Consider the following 22,497-nt stretch of genomic DNA (forward strand, 5'->3'; position numbering starts at 1 on the left):
AACAACCTTATTTCCTCCCTTCCAATACTTACCAATATTTTTTTTTCTTTTATTATAGTGTTGGCTACAATCTTTAGAAAAACTTTCAAAGACTGGGATTAATGTGCATTTTTGTCTTGCTGTTGAATTAAATGGAACCATCTATATTGTATTTCACCAATACATATGAAGTTGACTACTGGTTTTAGATACATATTCTTTTTTTTTTTTTAAAGATTGTATTTTTCCTTTTTCTCTCCAAAGCCCCCCAGTACATAGTTGTGTATTTTTAGTTGTGGGTCCTTCTAGTTGTATGCCGCCTCAGCATGGCTTGATGAGCAGTGCTATATCCTACCCCAGGATCTGAACTGGCAAAACCCTGGGCCACTGAAGCAGATCTCTCGAACTTAACCACTCGGCCATGAGGCCAGCCCCTAGAAATATATTCTTTATTATTAAACACATTTCTTTTTATTTCTCATTCTAACATTTTTAAAAATACTGAAGAATTTCATCTGAGTGATGGTTACAGAGATATACACATATGTAAAAATTACTGAGCTGTACACTTACAACTTATGGACTTCATTAAATGTATCTATCAATTACAATTTTTAAATTTTTATAAAGAAAAGAAAAACTCAGAAATAGATATTAAATTTATCAACTGCCTTTCTAACATCCATTGAGTTGATCATATGCATTTTATCCTTTGCCCTCCTGTTGTGATTTCCTATTATAATTATGAATTTATTGGGTGCCAACTAATGTGCCAGACAATCATTTAATCTTCTTAGTTAATATTTCCATAGGCATTATTGCCTCTTTTACAGATGAGAAAATTGATATTTAAAGTGTTTAAGTAAGGTAAGAGTATAAATTTAAGCGCTTACATTTAAGCTTAAAGTAATACAGCTTTAGGATTTGAACGGTTCTTGCACTCTGGCACAAATTATCCTTGTATACTTGGCAGAAGCCTTGCTAAAGCTTACTAGTCAGAATTGAGTACAGCTGTGAGTAACAGAAAAATCAGCAATTAATTAGAATCAGAGGAAGAGACGCATATCTACCTGACTAAGCTGTTATTTGTTTAGGTTAATAGGACTAAGATGATTGTCCAAACTCAAGGACATGAACCTTCCTTAGTTTTGATTTTTTTTTTTTAGGAAGATTAGCCCTGAACTAACATCTGCTGCCAATCCTCCTCTCTTTGCTGAGGAAGACTGGCCCTGAGCTAACATCCGTGCCCATCTTCCTCTACTTTATATGTGGGACATCAGCCACAGCATGGCTTGACAAGCGGTACATAGGTCTGCATCAGGGATCCGAACCGGCGAACCCTGGGCCATCGAAGCAGAACGTGCAAACCCAACCATTCCACCACTGGGCCGGCCCAGTTTTGATTTTTTAAACTAAAAAATGTGCCACTTGTAAAAAGAAATGTACAGAATGATACGATTAACTGCCGTCAGATAAAGGAGGTTTGATATCACTATTACAACAAGTAGAATTTAAAAGTGAAACATTTTGCACATTAAAAATGACCAATATACAGTCAATAATGAAGAGACACCACCTGACACATGTGTAAGCTAAATAACATAGCATCAAAAGATACCACTATAGAAACTGGCAGAAGAGGGACATTTTAACTCATTCCTATTACCACTTGACAGATTAATTGGACAAAATTTAAATAAGGGAATGGGGAAAATGAACAATATGATTAACGCACACATATCAAACCCTTCTTTCCACAAATAGAATAGTATAAATGACCAATAAGTTGCAAAGAAAATCTCAATAATGCAGAAGAATAGAAATGAAACTAGGAATTAATATGAAAGTGGTTTGTTGGGTTTTTTTTAAAGGACAATACTTTGTCAAATAACAACTGAGTACTACCTTTTTCCCACCGTGTAACATCCTAGACACAACATTCAGCCTCTTTGATGGGCAGATCAAAACATGAACATCCACAGATATTTCCTGTGTAAGCAACTTTCCAGAGGATCCGGGCTGGTCAGGCAATGCACAGTCTCCCCACGCTCCCTAGCTCTCTCCTTGCATCAGCTCCTCCCATATTTGCTTCTTACATCTAGGGAAATTCTCCAAATCCTTCCTCTTTGGCAGGCAGATGAGCTTCTCTCTTCCTCAGTGGACTTCCCAGCCCTAGAGGACTCAGGTGCTAACCTAAGCATTTAGCAATAATATATTTCCCCAACAAAGTAATCTTGCAAGTTCAGAGGCATGCTGGTGCCAGCTGTTAGGTAGAAACATTTTTTTCTCTGCCTTGATACCAACATGGAAGGAAGACACTGAAACGAACCAAGGAGAGTTAAAATGGTTTCCTCCAGCCCTGTTCCCTACATGTTAATGGATTTGGAACAGTAAGCTCAGGCCAGGTGGATTTCTGGATCTTGGTGCTTACTGCCGCTTAACTCATCAGACCAGTGGAGGAGAAGAAAACCTTGACTCGTGCGGCAGTGAAGAGCATAGGTCTTAGAAGTGGATAACTTGGCCTTGAGACATAGTAGTTGTGCGATCTTACACAAATTACCCAATCTATCTGAATCTCATTTTGCTTGATTCCTGTAAAAGGGGAAAAATATATAATTTCTAAGGATCTTTATAATTAAATAATAGGCCCACACACAGTTCTTTTTCTAGAAAGTCTCCCTTTTTATGCAAAATGGGACCTCACAAGAACTCTAGTGAGAAAGGCAGATTCTCTGGCCATAATTGAGACCCAAGCATCAGGATCTGCATTTTAACAGATCCTCAGGCGATTCCACCAAACACTGAAGTTTGCAAAGAACTGATCTAGTCAATAACAGATGGGAAATGACAATAATGACAATAATTTCTTAAGGAAATTGCCTGTTTACTTTTTTCACATACTAATATTTTATATGGTTTTTTGCCCCCAAAGTTGTTAATATCCTGCTTTTTTTTTTAACTATGCAAACGTTGGAATTTTGATTCCTTCATGATCTTTAGAGATTTTCCTTCATGCTGAAAATATTAATAATAATAAATGAAATGGAAGCAATGCCAGCCTATTCTCATCATGGCCTTTGCATAGTTCTAGTCTTTTCTCTAAGCAACATCCACTTTGGGAGAAATATACTCATTGTCAAAAGCCAGGAGATGGGGACAAAGGTTGACCCCAAAATCTGTGGAAAAATGGTGTCTATTTGCAGTCACGTGGCACTTCACCAGGCTTTTCTGGAAACTGTTCTTGAGCTCTAAAAATATAGATTAACATATTAACTTGTAATGTTATGAAAACCAAATGAGATACTCTAGGAAACAGTTCCCGGTGCAATGCCCAGCAGACAGTCGGTGCTCAAGAAATGTTAGTTGTTTACCCTCCTGTTCATCCTTACTCTACTGTAATTATTCTTTAAATACCTCTATTCCATATTAGGCTGTGAACATCCAGAGGGATGAAGCTTATTTCTTTTATATATGTATGTCCATAAACACAGGACCTGCCACATCTTCTAAATGAATGCTAAATAAATAGATAATTTTTATCTCTAGCTAGTTTTAGTACATTTACTTAAACCAGGATCAATGATTGGTTGAAAGATTCATTTATGGAATTACTAAAAAAAGTATTGTGCAGCTATTATGTGTCAGGAACTATGATAGACACTGGAGACCAAAATGATGATGAGCAAAAACCAGACACTCTCCACTTCTAGTTTAAGAGAGATGATGGATATCATCTCGCCACAGAATGTAAAATTGAATTGAGATAAGTGCTGTAAGAGAGGTACACGGCGCCCTGAGAATGTAGTAGGTGAGATAAATGTTAGAATAAGAACGGCTCAGCAAGATCCTGTCTTATTGACCTATCTTCCATTGGTCTGCTGTGTCCCCATATTCTATCACGGTCTAATTCACTTATTTGGAGTTTCTCTTCAGTTGGAACATCTCCTGGGGCATTGCTTCCAGAAGGCCATTGTTAAAATGAACCTCTCCCTGAGTGAGAAGTTTGGGTGTAGAGAGATGGACAAGCCTGCCAGTGTCTTCTTAGCCCTCTTCTATTAATTAATATGTTGATACTGATAATCTCATCAGAGTGGTTTAGATATTGTCACTTTGGGAAGACAAAGGAGTCATAGAACAGTTGCGTTCAATGACATTTGTGAAATAATGGAGGCTCACATTCCCAGGAAGATGGGGGATACACTGAGTTCACCCAGCTACGGGGCCTGGGTGACTCCAGTCAGGCTATTAACCCATCAAGAGGGTGGACATTTTCTCAGAATGATGGCGTCAAAGAAAAACGCTTTACAATTTTATCCATACGGGGCTTTTACTTAAATCAGCTCAAGCTGATATCTATGCCCCCACCCCCCACCCCCTAACTATAATCCCCCCTCTATGGTAGCACTACTTTTAAACTTGTGATTATGTTTGCAGCCCACAAATGAAGGGGTGAAGTGGGTGGTACGTATCGAATTAAGGAATTTATTAATAGGAAACTCCCACAGAGGAAGTACTGGCTAGAGTGCAGCCAGCCTGTCCGCGATGCTCCAGTCGATGACTCACCTGTTCCTAAAGTAGTACTGCTGTCCCACAGCTTTCGACCGAGCTTGCAGCCGGGCTAACGTGGCCATAGCCTCCCGCATCTGGTTTACCACTGGTGTTACTATCCGTCTCCCAGGCAACCGGACTAAACCATAAAGCCAGTCCAGGGGGGCGGTTAACTTTCCATTTACTCCATTTTTTTCCCATCCTCTTTCAGCTTCCGCAACACTATAAAGAAACTTAAGAAATTTTGCGTAGGAAAACGTTCCAATCATTTGCCTCTATCTCTTGTGGGAGTAAAAAGAGGAGATTATAGAAGCAAAAAGCAGTAGGGGGTGAGGGGGGGAGGAGAACTAGTGGTTGCTCCGAGCATCCGGTTTCCGCCTCCCGCCTGCTTCCGGAAGCTCAGCTCAAAATGCTGAAGTGCTCTTGGAAGTCGCAGGTGCTGTGCTAGCTGGAGAGTGTTCTCGGGCCTGAGCCTCGAGGCCAGGCTCCCGGGTGGCGTTAATGTTCGGGGCCGCCGGGCGCCAACCGATCGGAGCTCCAGCCGCCGGGAACAGCTGGTGAGGCTGGCGGCCCGGGGGACGGGAGATCCGGAACGGGTGTGATGGCCGGAGGCCACTGGACCTTGGGATGGAAGGGGGAGGGAGTTGTGATGGATGTTCTGAAGACATTTAGGCCTTGCTCTCTCTCGTGCCCGGCATGGACGCAGTTTGAGGAAGGCGTTGAGGCATTCGCTAAAGATTTGTGAAGGGATCCAGTCGCTGCGTGCTGATTGCTTGTCTGACGCTCGATGATATTTTAGGAGTAAAGCTTTCTGCACTCCAGGAGCAGTTCAGTTATTTCCTCGTTGATGGCTGACAAGACCAGGGACAGAAGAATTTTTCTTAATCCAGACCTTTTTCCCTCACTTCCCTTTTAAATTTACTGGATTATACCGGGTGTCTTGGAATAGCAGATCCCAGAAATCTAGAGTTCTGGAAGTTTAGTCGTGGAAGAGACCCTACCTTCCAACCTCCCTATTTGGGTGTAGGAGTAACCTACCTGTTTCTGCCCCTTGATCGTTTCATTCTAGTTCAAATGAGATGTGTATGTATGTTGCTTAAGAACAGATAAATGCCAAGATTCAGTTTGGGGTTTAACTGTATCTACAGTATCACATCACCAATGCTACTTTAGAATAATATGTTGCTTTGGCTTTTCAAAGTGCTTTCACAAATTAATACACTTTATCCTTGTGACAGTCCTGTGATAGGAGATGATCAGAGGCACAGGATATGTAAGTGACGTGGCCAAAATTGACATGCACATTTTAGTCCTAGGGCTAGAGGCTGATTTTGGGAGGTCTAGTTGAAAACTCTGTAATGTCTGTCCTGTTTTTTTTTTTCCCCAAGCTCTTTTCCTCCAAGCATACCCAAGACAAGCAGTGAAACAAACAAGCCAGTTTTCCACTGACAGTCCTCAAACATAAAGTGTTAAATGGCAGGTGGGATGGGGCTAAAAAAATGTGTGTCCATTCCTAGAGTCTGCAGCAAATGAGAACATGGGAATTCCAGTAGTCTGTGATCTCGAAGAATTCATTTTATATCACCTATCACTGAAAAGTTAAAAGAATGTCTTGCCTGAAATGTTTTGAATGTGATGCGATCATTCTGTAGCTCTTTTTATAATGAATATAGGTTGGTTATGCTCCTTCTAAGTCCTCACATTTTCCAGTAAGAAAAGCAGGGAGCGTTTTTTTAAATGAGTTATTTTTTTTAATGGTGATATAATTAGCATAAAATAAAACCCGTAGTTCTCAAGTGTTTAGTATGTTTAGTTTTGGCAGTTGTGTATCATGTGTAAGCCGTGTAGACTGCTGTCCTCTTGCTGTGGTGATCACTGATTTGTAGGGTAGGTAACTGATTAAAAAATATGACTCTTTCAACTCCTTGCTCTCCTTTCCACCTTCTACTCGAATCATGGTCAGGTACCTCTTTATAATAGTTACTTGGTGCCAGGTTTTCCATAGGATATCATCTCACATAAATCTTTTGAGGTAGGTGAGATCATCTTTTGCATTTTAGAGATGACGAGATGGGAACAAATGTAGTTTAGATAACTTGACCAAAGTGTTGTATTTGCAGTATGATCCCAGTATATCTAAAAAAATTCTTAATCACCCAATATACTGCCTATGTGTCTCAAGGAATATATAAACTGGAAAGTATGTGCCGGATTTGTTAACCAATCCAGAATTCCTTAACTTCCATCTTGACTTCAACTTTTTCTCCAGTGTCAAGGCTAGTTTTTCAATTTTTAGACACCAACTGGGTAAGTGTAGATGATTTATCTCTTTCTTAACAATTTGTTGGAAAGTAGAACTGACATTTTATTTTGTAATTAAAAAGCCTAAGGAAGAAAAGTCTTATACATTAAAATAATAAAGATCCTATGTTTGTGTGTGTGTGTGTGTGTGAGGAGATTAATGTCTTTTTTTTTTTTAAGATTGGCACCTGAGCTAGCAACTGTTGCCAATCTTTTTTTTTTTCCTGCTTTATCTCCCCAAACCCCCCCATACATAGTTGTATATCTTAGTTGCAGGTGGAAATTAATATCTTTTTTATGCAAGTTAATCTTATAAGTGGTTCATATTATATTTTTATACAATCTTTGTAGCTGAGGGTGTCTCTCTCCTCTCGCTCTCATCACTCACATACAATTTTGAAATTAGGTCCAAAGAGCTTCTTTTTGGACTTACAATATTAACTTGCCTTTTAAAGTTTGATTCATTTAATGGACAAATCACATTTAGAATTTAGATACACTTTCCTTTATTACTTTTTACTTTATTAGTGATTTATATTTAAAGTCAGTTTCTGGGAGGTTTTGGGAAAGATTTTAAAGGTTGGACTAAAATTTTAAAAATGAAGTCCTTGATATTGAAAATATTGAATCATTATTGATATATTGAACTGTAGTGTCTATTTATTTAACTTTATGTGGCTTTGCTTTAAAAAAAGTCATTAAAAATAAACTATTGATTCTGGACCTTTTTTTCTGTAGCTTCATTTTCCTATTTGGTATTTTGATTTTCTATAGATTTGGAAAACTGTGTAGTCAAAAATGTGCCTTTTTTAAAATAAATGTGGTTATTTTGGTCTTGAACTCAGTTTCATACGGTTAGGCTTGTTTTGAGTCAGGTTTCTGTTTCAACACTTAGCAGTCAGAGCAATGGCCAGTATGATTTTGGCCAAGTAACTCATTAATTTTGGTATAGCTTCTTAGCATCCTTATTTATGGCAAGCTGGAAGTCTTAAAACCCTATCTTTGATAATTTTCCCTGTACTGCCACATTTACTTAACTAAAAAGTTAGAGTATCTGGCTTGTTAATGTGGCAGAAAATTTGCCACCTGGATTGTCTGAACTTTTAGTTGTCATATTTTTCTTTCACTGTTTGTTCCTTCTTTTAGCCCTTCATTGATTTGTTCATCCAACAGACTTTTTTTTTTTTTGCATCTTTTTTGTGTCAAGTATTATGGTAGGTAGTTGTAATCCATATTCAATTGTCAGCTTTCTCATTCCTAATCTAGGAATTCAGAATATATTATATATTCAGTAAAGACCAAGCAGTTACCATGTATAAGCAATGAATGGGCCTCATTTCCTACATTTTAGAAGCTTACCTACATATACTTTAATATATGGGTGTTACAAGAATTGGAATGAATTATTTTTTAGATTTTGTTTGTTTTAATTATTACTTTTTTATTTTTTATTATGTTCAAATTATTTTATAATATATATTTACTTAAAGTTCATTTTTAAAAATTGTTTTTTGTTTAAAAACAAAGTTATTTTTGTTTGTTTTAGACTTTGACTTCATTTCATTTAGATGGTTTTTCATTCAATAGTTTACATTTTGAAAGCGATCAGAGTATAAGGAAAGAAGTTTTGAATGACTTAAAGTCATAGAATGAAGTGAAAAAATCAAAAGAATGTTCTTAAATTTAAATAATAAAGGAGCCTGCCTTATGAAATCACTATTTGGAAAGTACAATTAAACTTTAAGCCCTGTATGATTTGTTTTTTGTCAAGTTGCTAGGGTAAAGAGGAAAGAAAGCTTTCTAAGTGTTCCTGTGGTGACAGACATGACAAAGTAGCAGCTGCCAGCAGCACCTCCAATTGAGTGCAAGTCACTGGAGCTTTTCCTCCCATTGTGGGATGTGAGTTTTTCTGTTTGGTGCAGAATCCTGTGACTCTTAACTTGAAAGTATGCTTTTCTTTAATCTTTTTTTTTCTTATATTTCTATATTATTAAGATAGAAGTAGGTCAGATACACAGCATTAATTCTTTTTACTTGAAATTTTTGGAGTTTTTTAGATCCAGAACAGTCTTTAAGGAGTCCATGAATATCTTGAAATTGTGTGCCAGACTTTTGCAAATATCTGTTATCCCCCCCTCCCCATCATTCGTTGTGGTTCAAGAACTCAGAAAGGTTGACAGTCTTTGCTTTTGTTATGATATTCTCAGCATTCATAATATGGTTATTCCCTTATTTTCTTTATTGAGGTCACATTGGCTTATAACATTATGTAAATTGCAGGTGTTCATCATTATATTTTGACTTCTGTATAGACTACATTGTGTTCACTACCAAAAGTCTGGTTGCCATCTGTCACCATACATGCATGTGCCTTTCCCCACTTCTTCCCCCCCATGGTTATACCTTGAAAGCAGAATAACATGATATTTCAGTGGCCAGTTGTCTTATTTGTGTGTAGAGGTTGTTGAAAGATGAAATAACAGCTCTGACACATAGGTACCCACTCTCATCTTCACAGAATCCCTTCAGGGTAGAAATTATACCCATTTTTGTGATAAATAAACAGAATCAGAAGATAAGGACTTTGTTCAAGGCCCTATGGCTAATCAATATAGTAGAATTTAGCTTTCAAATTTACAGCTTTGGTTCCAAAGCTCGTGTTCTCTACAGTTTCCTCCCAGCCTTTTTTCCCCCCCTAGAGAATTCTATTCCATATTTATTGCCTAGTGTTAATGTAATGTTATAATTAGTCATTTACATCTTTTAGAATAAGATAGGTTCCCCGCCCCGCCATGTTCCGTCTTTCAGAGAGAGAGAAAAGGTTACTCTGATTAATGGTTTAAATGGGTTGGTCAAGGAATTTCTAAACTAGCTCAAGTGTTAACATTTAATGTTAGGTTTATTCTTAATTTCCTAAGATGACCTGCCCCAAAATATATAAAAGGAGAAAATTGAAGACATAATCTTTTATTAGATTACTAGGCTGAGAGAAAGAACTTATTTTGACAAATTGTATTACCATTAAGGAAGGAAATTTATAAATTCTATGAGCAGCAGAAATAAGTTTGATAATTCTTATGGACCATATTCTGTTAAGTTAGTTATAAAATTTAGCCCTTGATGTGGCATCTTTAAGGCTCACCGTTTGCATGTTTACTCACGCATTGTCATGGTCTCCACTATTATCTATTAATTTTAGTCTGTGTACTATTTGGCAATTTGCTATATACTTTAAGAACCACCCAACCTTTCCTGTCTTAAGTAAAAGCTAACATGAATATCGAGGCATTGTAATTCCGAGACTCTTTTCTTAAGTTTGTGATCAGACATAGCGTATATTCATCAGCATAGTTATTGTCTGTGTACTGTGTGTTAGTACAGCATTGATGTACACATTGAGTTTTTATTGATTGGGAAACTAACACAATCATGGCTATTCCCTTACGTTTTTGAAAGCCAACTAAGCAGTTGTATTTAGCAACAGGTAACTTACTTTTAGCACTCTACTCCTAAAATTACTTAACTTTGTAGAAGAGATAATCTGTATTTTACAGAGATGAAGATGAGAATGTTACCATGTACTAGGTGATAAGGTATATATTTTTTTCCTTAACTAGGTATTCGATAGCCATAGTCAATTACCCTTTAGTTTTATCTGGAAGATTTTTGTTTGTTTTTTAATGAACTTGTTGGGTTTATTCAGTAGATGCACATTTATGCACTTGTTATATAGTTATGTTTATCTGTATCCAGGCAAGGAAATTATTCTTTGAGTAAGTTTTCTATACATGCTATATTTTTCCCTCTTAGGAATAGTAGTTATTGCTAAGAGAGGCTTCAAAAAGTAATAGTCATTGACAAAATAGTTGGCTGTTAGTTACTGGGGGGTCTGTTTTCTGGGCTTTCTTGGGCTTCGACTCCTGCTGTGCCCGCCTGTAGGTTGTTGACTGCCATTTGAGAGCTCTTGGTTCCTCAGTCAACTGCCAGTCCTTGGGGACATACAAGCAGTAAGTTAGGACTAAGGCAGCTTTCTGATTCTTCTTCCTTGAACCAAAAACATTTGCAAGAAAACCCTAAACTCAGTGCCACATTTTCTTCATTAATTGATCTTCCTCACTGGCAAACATACATTTTCAGAAGGGCTTTTTCTGAATTAATTAGAGCTTGTTGTTAAGGAAGCGAAGGAGAGCAAGTCACTCATTTTACTGGATGTTTAGTGTTGCCTAGAGGAGGACAAACAAACAAATTTGACCTTTAGCCAAGAATTTTTACCTAAAACTAGCATATCAGATTTGGAGTTGGGTATACATTTTATATTGCCCAGCATAATCTAATAACTCCTTGAAAAAAACCAAAATGCTTATCTACCCAAGTCATTCCTTTCTACAAAATGCAACTTTATGTGAATAGTGGGACTATGATTTTATGCTATTCATTTGGACTATCTTAAGAAAGGTATTAGTGAGCTGTTATCTTAGACATTATACCCAGTGCACACTATTCCCAAAAGATTTCATTTCCAGTGAATTCCACATGAAAAGGAATTGTTTTATAAATGTGAATATAAAATTTTCACATTAGCTAAGTGGTAATTCACTGAATTTTACTGTAACTCAAACTTGAAAACTGTGAATGCTTAATTAACAGATTTTTATACAGAAAAGTTACAGATTTCTAGCTTTCCTTCCAATAAGAAAGGTCTTATTTAAGAAAATATCTTTAGGATCAAGTGTTTCACAACTGTAGTCTTCAATATACCTGCCAATGCAAAGAAAATAAATAAGCTCTTGATCATGTGATGGTCTCTTATAATTTTATTTCTGTGAGACCAGTTGATACCAGTTTTACCCAAGAAAATTGGTGAAACAGCTTGACTGACTGACTATAATATTGCTGGCTCGTTAATAGGCATTTTGGTTGGGATTGACTTGCCAGAGTCTGGTTATTTGAAACTGAAGGGGAAAAAAGTGACTTGAACTCTCAATGGCACTTAGAATAAATGTATTTTTTCTGTTTTTATAGGATTTTTTAAAAAGCTTTTTAAAGTAGTTTTTTAGTTGATTCATATTTGAGTGACATCGTGGGATAAATTGCATTCTTCTAATTAAAATATTTTAAAAAATATGTTGTTTTTCGGGGCCAGCCCGGTGGCACAGTGGTTAAGTTCGCAGGTTCTTCTTTGGCAGCCTAGGGTTCGCCAGTTTGGATCCTGGGCGCAGACCTACGCACTACTTGTCAAGCCATGCTGTGGCAGGCGTCCCACATAAAATAGAGGAAGATGGGCACCGATGTTAGCTCAAGGCCAGTCTTCCTCAGCAAAAAGAGGAGGATTGGTGGCAGATGTTAGCTCAGGGCTAATATTCCTCAAAAAAAAAAATTAAAAAGAAATATGTTGTATTTTCTCTTGAGAAAAAGAATATAAAATCGAATAAGGCTGAGACAATTTTAATGAGGTTATAAAGAAATTTCACTATCATTCTTAGTAATGATATTGGTTATATTTTGTTAAACTCTGTTCGTTACAGCAATGCTTTTTAAATGAAATTAATTGGAGAATTCGGATTTCAGTGAATTGAATCTGATGTGTTACCCTTTTTTAATGTTAAGACGACCACATTTTCTCTTCTGAAGTAAAGCACTAAATTGTTACTTCCAAAATAACCTGCAGATGTAGTTAGAGATTATATTCAATCATTGAGTTAATTTCATATTAATATTTGTAACTAGTCATTCACTCATTGATAAGAAAACTGTTTCTTCAAAAATTAAACTACTCAAGAACCAGGTGATAGTGAGTTTTCCTTTAGACAAATGATCCTTATTGTAATACATGTGAAACAGACGCCAGTGAATTTTGTTAAAGATGTAATATTATATTCAGAGATGTTACGTCTTCAGACTACATTTCTTCCAAAGAGCTAATGTTAAAGGAAAAGAACAAAATATTCATTGCAACAAAGGGAAAACAAAAAGGGAATCATTAACATACAGGTAATGGAGAAAAGATCCATTTAGCTTATCATCATAGCCAGAATTGCAGCCCTTGTTTTGACTTTAATGATAATTCCTACATGACACATCTTTCTCTTAATCAAATGCAGTGCTCTGAAACCTGAGTGATATATAGAACCCTTTTATTTATTTTATTTTGTGTGTGTGTGAGGAAGATTGGCCCTGAGCTAACATCTATGCCAGCCTTCCTCTATTTGGTATGTGGGACACCACCACGGCATGGTTTGATGAGTGGTGTATAGATCTGTGCCTGGGATCCGAACCTGTGAACCCCCAGCTGCTGAAGCAGAGCACACGAATTTAACCACGATGCTGCCAGACTGGCCCCTAGAACCCTTTTAAAGGAAAAAAGTTATGTCATTGGCCCTCCAGAGTTCATTTAAAACATATATTTGAATCGGCGTATTTTTGAAAAATGTGTATCCCTATAGGCTTCTTGTTTATTCACTGAGAATGCCAAAGGAGATAGATCTGGAAAATGCAAACCCACATTAACTGAAAGGCAATGTCCTGTTACTTAATTGCTCAATGTGCATTTTACTGATGACTACAGCATTGGTTCTCTGAATTCAGCTCACTGTCACCACCTGTACTGCCCCGAGCCTTGGGTTGATGAGGTCTCCCATCCCTTTTTCTAGTCAAAAGAATAGAATGCCTGACTGTGAGTCATTTGGGGCTTCCTAAGACGTATATTGATTCTGCCTCTACAATTAAGATAGTGCTTCCTGCTGATAAATCGATCATAAACAAAAGTACAAACCGAATCCTGGAATTGTGTAGCTGTTCTTGGCTGTGGTTGGGTGAGCATTTAGGCTCTGGAATCAGATTACTGGAGTTTGAATCCTGTTTCTCCCACTTCATAAATGTGTCACGGTGGGCAGGCTGTCCTTAATCTCTGTCTGTGTATTTCATCTGCCACCTCATAGGGTTCATAGGGTTGTTATGTGAGAATGAAATGAGGTAAGGCATATAAGACACTTAGAAATGGCACACAGTAAGTACTCAAGTGTTAGAAGCTGTACGCGTGCATCACGTGTTGAGTGGTAAATGCAGTTGAATCACAATGTATGTTTGTTTTCAGGTTTTCATTAAACTGAAAAGACAGAATTGTTGTAGAAAGTCGTTAGAATTGCAAATGGACTCTAGAAACTAAATAGTCCTCTTTAGTTGAGAATATTTTGATCGCTGGGTGCTTCTAGATCTCAGTTTGAGAAGTGATTGTTCATGATCTTCCTAAGAAAGGTGCATATTTGAGTTACTTATAGTGTTTAAAAAGTAAAACCAGAATCCTGGGCCCTCTATAATGTCAACTGATTTAGAATCTTCGGGAGTTGGGTTTGAAAGGTCCAGTGTAGTTTATAAAAGTCCACAAAGAATAGTCATGTTTATCCTTGCTGATAACCTCAGTGGATAATTTTCTCACTGGTAATATAATTGAATGGTTTTTGTTTGTTTGTTTATTTTTACTAAAAAAGGACAAGAGGCTGCCTCAGAATGAATTGTAAGAGAAATGATGGCTGTTTTAGACCAGTGAGGTTCCATTTTGAATATGAACAAAATTTCTGCTTCACTGGGTTATGAGATTAGTGTGGCCTGAGGATATGTCTAGTGTTTGGTTAAGCTTTCTTTTCACATTTAATACAAATCTTGAAAGTACCTGTCAGTCTTTCCGTCTGCGTCACGTTTCATGGCGGTGATTGGGGAGAGCGTGTGGTGAGGAGAGAATTACGCTGTACTTCCTTCTTCACTTAGAGATGTGTATTGTGTGTGTTGGGGGGTTGGGGGGTTGAGGAAGTTCTCTCTATCTCCTCTAGGAAAAGGACGGAAGTAGATTAAAGAACAGCAATTTGAGCAGAAATAACTTTTCCAGAATTATACAGTAAAATATAAAATTAACTGGGTCTTTCATTGCTGATATTATGCTTACTCTATCTTGAAGTAATTCCTGTGTTTAATAAGAGAACTTATACAAGAAAAAGGAGCTTAAAAATGAGTCAGAATATTTGGAACTGTAATATCTTGGATAGAAAAATTAAATAGCTTTTAAACATTTCTTTATAATAGTTATTAACTTTATTCAGATTTAGAGTGAATCGTCAGCTGTAATAAACTAGGTTAATGGGGTTGATAGTGATTATTTCCTTTAAATGTTTTTCTTTCTTTAAAAAAAATATAGGCATTTCAGTCGAACCATGGAAGAATTGGTTCACGATCTTGTCTCAGCATTGGAGGAGAGCTCAGAGCAAGCTCGAGGTGGATTTGCTGAAACGGGAGACCATTCTCGAAGTCTGTCTTGCCCTCTGAAACGCCAGGCAAGGAAAAGGAGAGGGAGAAAACGAAGGTCGTATAATGTCCATCACCCATGGGAGACTGGTCACTGCTTAAGTGAAGGCTCTGATTCTAGTTTAGAAGAACCAAGCAAGGACTATAGAGAGAACCACAATAATAATAAAAAAGATCATAGTGACTCTGATGACCAAATGTTAGTGGCAAAGCGCAGGCCGTCATCAAACTTAAATAATAATGTTCGAGGGAAAAGACCTCTATGGCATGAGTCTGATTTTGCAGTGGACAACCTTGGCAACAGAACTCTGCGCAGGAGGAGAAAGGTAAAACGAATGGCAGTAGATCTCCCCCAGGACATCTCTAACAAACGGACAATGACCCAGCCCCCAGAAGGTTGTAGAGATCAGGACATGGACAATGAAAGAGCTTACCAATATCAAGAGTTCACCAAGAGCAAAGTCAAAAAAAGGAAATTGAAAATCGTTAGACAAGGACCAAAGATCCAAGATGAAGGAGTAGTTTTAGAAAGTGAGGAAATAAGCCAGACCAATAAGGACAAAATGGATTATGAAGAGCAGAAGATCTCAGATGAACTCATGAGTGAAAGGTGACTTTTATATTCTCTAAATATAAAAATATGTGTCTCCACTGTTTGTGGCTGAATGTGGTTTGTATTTTAATTAATTCTATTTTAAAATAATTATAAATTATAATAATGATAGTTCTATTACTATTTAACCACGGTTATATTTCCTTATAATTTAATGATGTTTAGCACAAAGCAAAATTGCTTATTTGATTTACACAAAGTCTTTTGATTGTGTTATAATGACTTAATTTTCAGCTACAAAGAGAAAAGGAAATGGATTTTCAATGGGAAAGAATGCGCGTTTGAATGACACACATTTGTAACTCTTAGAATTGGATTTATAATTATTTATTTTTTTAATTATAGAGCTTTAGTGTCTGGTGTTTTTTAATGTCGCCATGCATCAGTTTATTCTGATTCCTGCGAATCAAAAGTTTATACCACTTGACTGTGTGTGGCTTGATATGTTAAGAAGTCTGAGGATTGCTAGAAATTCTGATCACTTATGAATTGTAAAACCCAATTTATAGTCTAGAAACACCTGATCTTGTCATTAGACGAATGAGAAAAGCAATGATCCTTTGACGCTTTGTCCAGTGTATCTAAAGAAGTAAAATTACTTAAAACAAAAAAATGTATCAGGAAGGTTTTGAAATGCTTATGGTGTCTGCTTTTCTTCCAAGCAAGTTGTCATTTTTATGCCAGGATGCTAGTAGTGGGCCTTTGTGACTGAGGACCACTCAGCTTCCCACGAAGGTCATTATCTTGCTCAGTTGCTGGGAGAGTGTGTGGCAGTGGAGATAAGTACTCAATTCTGGATTATTCTCAGATCATCCGCTTTCTGGATTGATTGTGCAAGCCCCTCCTTTTATTGATATCTGCCTTTTATTGACAGACATCTACCCTGCAAGAGAAATGAGCTGAAACTCTCTTCATTTCTTTTCATTGTAAAAAATATCTGAGTATCTATTAGGTATGATCAGCCTGCCCAGCAGTCAGTAGCCCAGGTACACATTTTCAAAGAGGATGTTTTCACTCCTGAATAAAATTTTAAAAATTTGTTTTATTTTAAACTTACCTATGTATTTTTTTTGTCCCTTAAGAGTTAGGTGCATATTTCTTCTGTGGGAAGATTGCTAAATCTTTAAGATATTTTCCTAACAAGTGTAAGCGTTTTTTGAGACTACTTCCAAAGCTTTCCTTCAATGAAAAGCTATATATTTCCATGGATCTGAATTATAAATAAGAGCTGAACTACTTTACTCCTTGTGTGCAATTTAACAGACATTTGAGTAACTACTGTTTACTAGTCACTCATGATACCAAGACTGATAATAAGACAGACCTATTCTCTACAGCCTCATAGTCTGGAATAGCAGACAAGCAAATGATGAAAATAAAGTGTACTGTGTGGAAGGTTCTGGTGAGGGAAGATGTCATAAAGGAGCTGAGATTTAAAGCAAGCACTAAGCCTCGTTCAGATTGGAGGAGGGAAGAGGACAGAGGGAAATGGCATTCCTAGGTAGAGGGAACAGCTTGTGCAAAGGCCTGGATTGTGGAGCAAGTGGGAAAGTATATATAGTTCATTATGACTAGAATGTAAAGTGGGGGTTGAGTCTACTGCAATAAGCTTGTGTTGAAGGCCTCGTGTGCTGTGGTAAATAACTTGGGTTTCGTCCTGTAGGTAATGGGAAGTCAGTGAAGAATTTTTAGCAGTGAAGAAACTCAATTAAATTTATATTTTATCGAGATAGCATGATCTTGACAGCAGTGTTTTGTTTAGCTTTGACTGACCCTCAGCCCATCCTCAAACGGGAGATGAATTATGGCAGTGATAGTGGAGGAAAAAAAAATCTGAGAACAGTTTTAAGAGCTGGAATCCATGGGAGGCGGGCTGTGTTTGGGAGGATAGATGAGAAAGAGGACTCTGAGATGATTCAAGAATAGAAAATATAGGAAATGAGCAGATTGGGGCAGGCGACTGGGATTAGTATACATACGTTAATTCACCAAGCATTCCTGGAATATATTCTCCGAAGACTGTGCTGTAAAAGTCATACTAAAAAAAGTGGGAAGAGGTGTCCTTGGAGATAAGCCTTAATGGCCGTCAGATGCTGAAAATGAAAGGCTTGCTTCTATTTAAGTCCTTGTTTTCATTTATTTATTTATTTATTTATTTAGATTGACCCTGAGCTAACATCTGTTGCCAATCTTTTGGGTTTTTTTCCTTTTTCTCCCTAAAGCCCCCCAGTACATAGTTGAATATCGTAGCCGTAGGTCCTTCTGGTTGTGCTCTGTGGGACGCCACCTCAGCATGGCCTGATGACTGGTGCTGGGTCCATGCCCAGGATCCAAACTGGCGAAACCGTGGGCCACCAAAGTGGAGCTCGTGAACTTAACCACTCAGCCACGGGGCCAGCCACTCTTGTTCTAATTTATTGAACACACTAACAACTACATGATATACTTGGAACAACTAGCTAGATGTCAATGAGGTGAAATGTAAAGACAGAAACATGTTTAAAACACATATAGAAATATCTCAAATTAGGACAAGGACCGCTAAGGACCAAGAGCTGGAGTGGGAATACTTAAAAGAGGGAATTCTGGTTTCCTTATATCTTTAAGAAAAGTGGGCAGGCAGAGAGAGAAGGGAGAGGAGATAAGATAGGGTTGCCACTTGGAGAAAGAACAGAAGCAAAAGGACCAGAGATGGGGATGGGAAGAATTTAGGTGGGGCCCCACCAATAGAGAGCTTTGAAATCTAAATTTTTTTTTTAAAGATTTTATTTATTTATTTTTTCGTTTTTCTCCCCAAAGCCCCCCAGTACATAGTTGTATATTCTTCATTGTGGGTCCTTCTAGTTCTGGCATGTGGGACGCTGCCTCAGCATGGTTTGATGAGCAGTGCTGTGTCTGCGCCCAGGATTCGAACCCAGGAAACACTGGGCCGCCTGCAGCAGAGCGCGCCAACTTAACCACTCCGCCAAGGGGCCAGCCCCTGAAATCTAAATTTAATCCAACAAGTGTGGAGAAGTAATTTTAGATTTTTAATGGAAGACTTATTATATATATATGTACATGTGTGTTTTATAAACTTTTTCTTTTGGAATAGTTTTAGATTTACAGAAAAGTTGCAAAGATAATGTGTATCCTGTATAGTCTGTTCCCATATATTTCACACCCTGTTTCCCCTATTGTTAATATCATACCTTTGTCAGAATTAAAAAGCCAACATTGACACATTATTAATGAAAGACAATACTTTATTAGAATTTCCTTTGTTTTTATTTAATATCCTTTTTGTATTCTAGGATCCCATCTAGGATATCACGATATTTTTAGTCAGCAAGTTATTTTGAAAAGATGAGCCTGGTTATATGTAGACTATATTAGGGTAAATCTGAACTCAGAGAGATTAGAAGACCATTGTACAAAAAAAAAAAAAAATCATGTAGATTCAAAATCCTTTATCTGCAAATCTGAATTTTGAAAGCTGTGAGAAACTAATTCATTTGTGGTCAGACCTAACTTGATCTGTATTTACTGTGGATATTCATTCATTTAATTGAAAAAATATATTAATATGTTTGATTATGGAGGGCTTCCCTTAGGCATTTTAGAACTTACCTCCCTAAACTTTGAAAAATTCTGAATTTTAAATACATTCTGCCTCAAGGCTTTCAGAAAAAGAATCGTGACTTAAGGTATGTATGATAGGCCCCTTATTAGAGTTGTGTTGATGAGAGCAGACAGGAAAGCACAGCTCAGTCACAGAAGAGAAGAAAAATCACTAGTAGTTTGGACAGATAAATAGCAAAATGATAAAGTTTCTAGAGTGTTTTTAACACTAACGTCGCTATGCATAGAAGAGCACACGTTTATAAAGAAGAAAATATGGACGTGATGCTCCTAGAAAGCATTTTCTTACATTAACAATCATGCAGTATACTGGAGTATAGGGAGCTTCATCTATTTTCTTCATTTGCAGAAAGTTAAAGAAAAAGGTCCTAATTCAGAGTCCTTGGGAAAATGTGCCACTTAACAAATTCTTATGCTTTTTGTTTATATTTATTTTTTAAAAATCAAACGAAAACGCGGTGACATTTTATATTCACAAAGTACGTATGGATTTAGATCTCAACTATAATTTTAATTCTAAACTCAATTTAAGTATTTTAAAACAGATTAGGATGCCTTTTTTTCTTTTAAGTCAGGTTACAGAGTACTCCATGTTAATGGAAAATGTATTATAATTTAAAAAATGACCTGAGGCAATTTCCTGGTTGGTAAAATTAAGAATTACAGTAAAAAGAGAGTTTAGGAGAATTTGTAAAGAACGTCATTCAATTTTCTGTAGAGGCCAAACCTCTTATTATATCACCTTGTTCCTGTGGTTTTTTAAACTAACTGGATTATCATATAAACATTGCCTCTGTTAGAACTAATAATGACAGTTTATTCATGTCAATCTACTATCTACTCTTTGTTTTAATCTGTATGTTAAATTTGACTCTATCATACTCTCAAACTTCTATGGAAGGAATGAGAACCTGCTATTTTTGTATACCCATTCCTTAATATTGGTAATATTCTCTTTTTTGCCCAGTTTTTGCTCAAAAGAACCTTAACTTTGATTTAATGGATTGTTACCATTGTAAACTTTTTCTCTTCCTTGCGGAGTAATAGAGTTGTTGTGAATTCTTAAGCAGTCTCTTTCCCAGAATATTTGAAATTGTGGTTATGAAAAGTAATTTCCTACCAGGCCCTTGTACTTCATGTGCTGAAGAAAGCCTTCCCCTGCTTTTGATTGAGACTTTTCCCATTTTATTGAGCAGTGGCGATCCCAGCTCCAGCTGAATTGCATGGCATAAGAAAGGAGCAATGAGCATTTGATGAAAGCAGATAATAAAATGCATCAATTGTGTCAGCACCTCGTTGCCGTCACATCTGGCTTACTGTCAGGGTCCCATTAGATTCCCGTGGTTTTATGTGCCAAAAATAATATGCTCTGTAGTTAATGGAACCAGGATATTTGCAGTTTGATTAAAAAAGAATCATCTTATTTTCTTTCAGATCCTTGTCAGGCTTAAGTTCCATCTCTGAGCTGCCATGTCTCTTGAAAATTTTACGACTGAGAGATCAATTGCTCTTTTGATCTGTTTTTTTCTTTTCTTACAGTGATTCCAGCAGTCTCAGCAGCACTGATGCGGGTTTGTTTACCAATGATGAGGGACGACAAGGTACTGAAATGCTGTTTTTTCTCTCTTTGCAAAAACATCTTCATTTTAAAGTTGCGCTTATTACAAGTTACCACAGAAGTTGATGACTGCCATCCATTTGCTGTACACACGCTGCTTAGTGGACTGGGGTCTGGGTCTTTTATATATTAGGAAGGGTATCCTAGTAATCGATGATGTCCAAAAACTAGTATGTGGAGCCAATAATATTAAGGCAGGATTACCTTCCTTGAGAAAGCTTTGCAGACCTCAGTCTTTTCAATTTTGTCTTTTTTAAGGCAACTTCACACGACAGTGGTTCTCATTCTCCCCGATTCCAAACGTATTTAATACTGTTTAAGCGTTAATAAAGGTGGATTTGCAAGTCATTTGTCATTTTTATTCAGCTGTGACATTTATTCATCCTACCCAGTTTGTGAGTAATTAGATGATTTTCGTGAATTCAGTGTTGTAAACCGTTAAACAGTAATGTCTTAAGACTTGGATCTTTTCCACCTTTGAAATTTTCTGAAGCTTTTCACAGTTTCGTATGGCATTATTTTGAAACCACCTGTTCTGAAAGAAAATATGAAGTCCTTATAATGGGGCAGGAGGTATACGTACAAATACTTGTCACAAATGTTATCTTCCTTTCTTGAGAATCTTGAGAGGAAAGCAGTAAGTTCTAGGGGAAAAAACAAAATATTTCTTTAAATTATAAGTAGTTTAAGGATGTGATGGAAACAAGGACAACATAATATGTGCCCCAAGCATGTTTTTCTTAATCTGTTCATCCTCTTGGCAATACCAGTAAAGTAAATCAAATAATCCTTCTTTTTTGCTTACTTATAAGCCATTTGTCCCAGATAAATAGGTTCATAACTGTTTTAAAGACTAGAGTTTTCAAAGTTGAGACTTTGCTGAATTATGGTAGAATCTCGGGGCTGAGGATGAGCTTGACTATCTTGATAATATACCTAAATTCTTGTTAAAATGTGTAAGTCTATCCAAAATTACATTGTAAATGTTGAATTCGGTAATGAAATAAAGTGAAAAAACTCTTTAAAAAGTAACATTTTGAGGGGCTGGCCCAGTGGCGCAGCGACTAAGTTTGCACGTTCTGCTTCGGCGGCCCAGGATTTGCCAGTTTGGACCCCGGGTGTGGACACAGCACTGCTTGGCAAACCATGCTGTGGTAGGTGTCTCACATGTAAAGTAGAGGAAGATGGGCACTGATGTTAGCTCAGGGCCAGTCTTCCTCAGCAAAAAGAGGAGGATTGGCAGCAGATGTTAGCTCAGAGCTAAGCTTCCTCAAAAAAAAAAAAACATTTTCACAAGCCTATCAATCTTTGAACAGCACTGAGTGACTTGGAATAATATGCTGGCGTTTGTTGTGAGCTTATTGTATTTCACATTGCTAAGTGCTTTTTTACATTTAATTTACTTTAAGTTCTTATTTATTTCTTAAAACAACACATAGATTCCCTTTCTTTTTCTTTTTTTTAGGTGATGAAATCTAGGCTAATAGAGTTGAAGTAACTTACCCCTACCCTTACAAAAATA

The 22,497-nt window shown here is 37.0% G+C and overlaps 2 protein-coding genes across 4 annotated transcripts in view; one reads left to right on the forward strand and one right to left on the reverse strand.

Moving 5' to 3' along the window:
• Positions 1–4,626, reverse strand: part of SPATA17 (spermatogenesis associated 17) — a 196,395-nt gene extending 191,769 nt beyond the window's left edge. For all 3 annotated transcript variants that reach the window (XR_006891207.1, XM_046679665.1, XM_046679664.1), the window contains exon 1: positions 4,543–4,626. Coding sequence is in view for 2 of the 3 variants with exons in the window: in XM_046679665.1 (XP_046535621.1) it covers positions 4,543–4,622 (80 nt within the window). In the remaining variant the exon portion in view is untranslated. The remainder of the gene's footprint in view (positions 1–4,542) is intronic.
• A 313-nt stretch (positions 4,627–4,939) lies between these two features.
• Positions 4,940–22,497, forward strand: part of GPATCH2 (G-patch domain containing 2) — a 180,352-nt gene continuing 162,794 nt past the window's right edge. The window contains exons 1-3 of the mRNA XM_046679824.1: positions 4,940–5,084; positions 15,017–15,733; positions 20,897–20,958. Of these exons, the coding sequence (XP_046535780.1) occupies positions 5,029–5,084; positions 15,017–15,733; positions 20,897–20,958 (835 nt within the window). The 5' untranslated portion in view covers positions 4,940–5,028. The remainder of the gene's footprint in view (positions 5,085–15,016; positions 15,734–20,896; positions 20,959–22,497) is intronic.

This window comes from Equus quagga, chromosome 12, assembly GCF_021613505.1.
Source record: "Equus quagga isolate Etosha38 chromosome 12, UCLA_HA_Equagga_1.0, whole genome shotgun sequence".
NCBI classification, from domain to species: domain Eukaryota; kingdom Metazoa; phylum Chordata; class Mammalia; order Perissodactyla; family Equidae; genus Equus; species Equus quagga.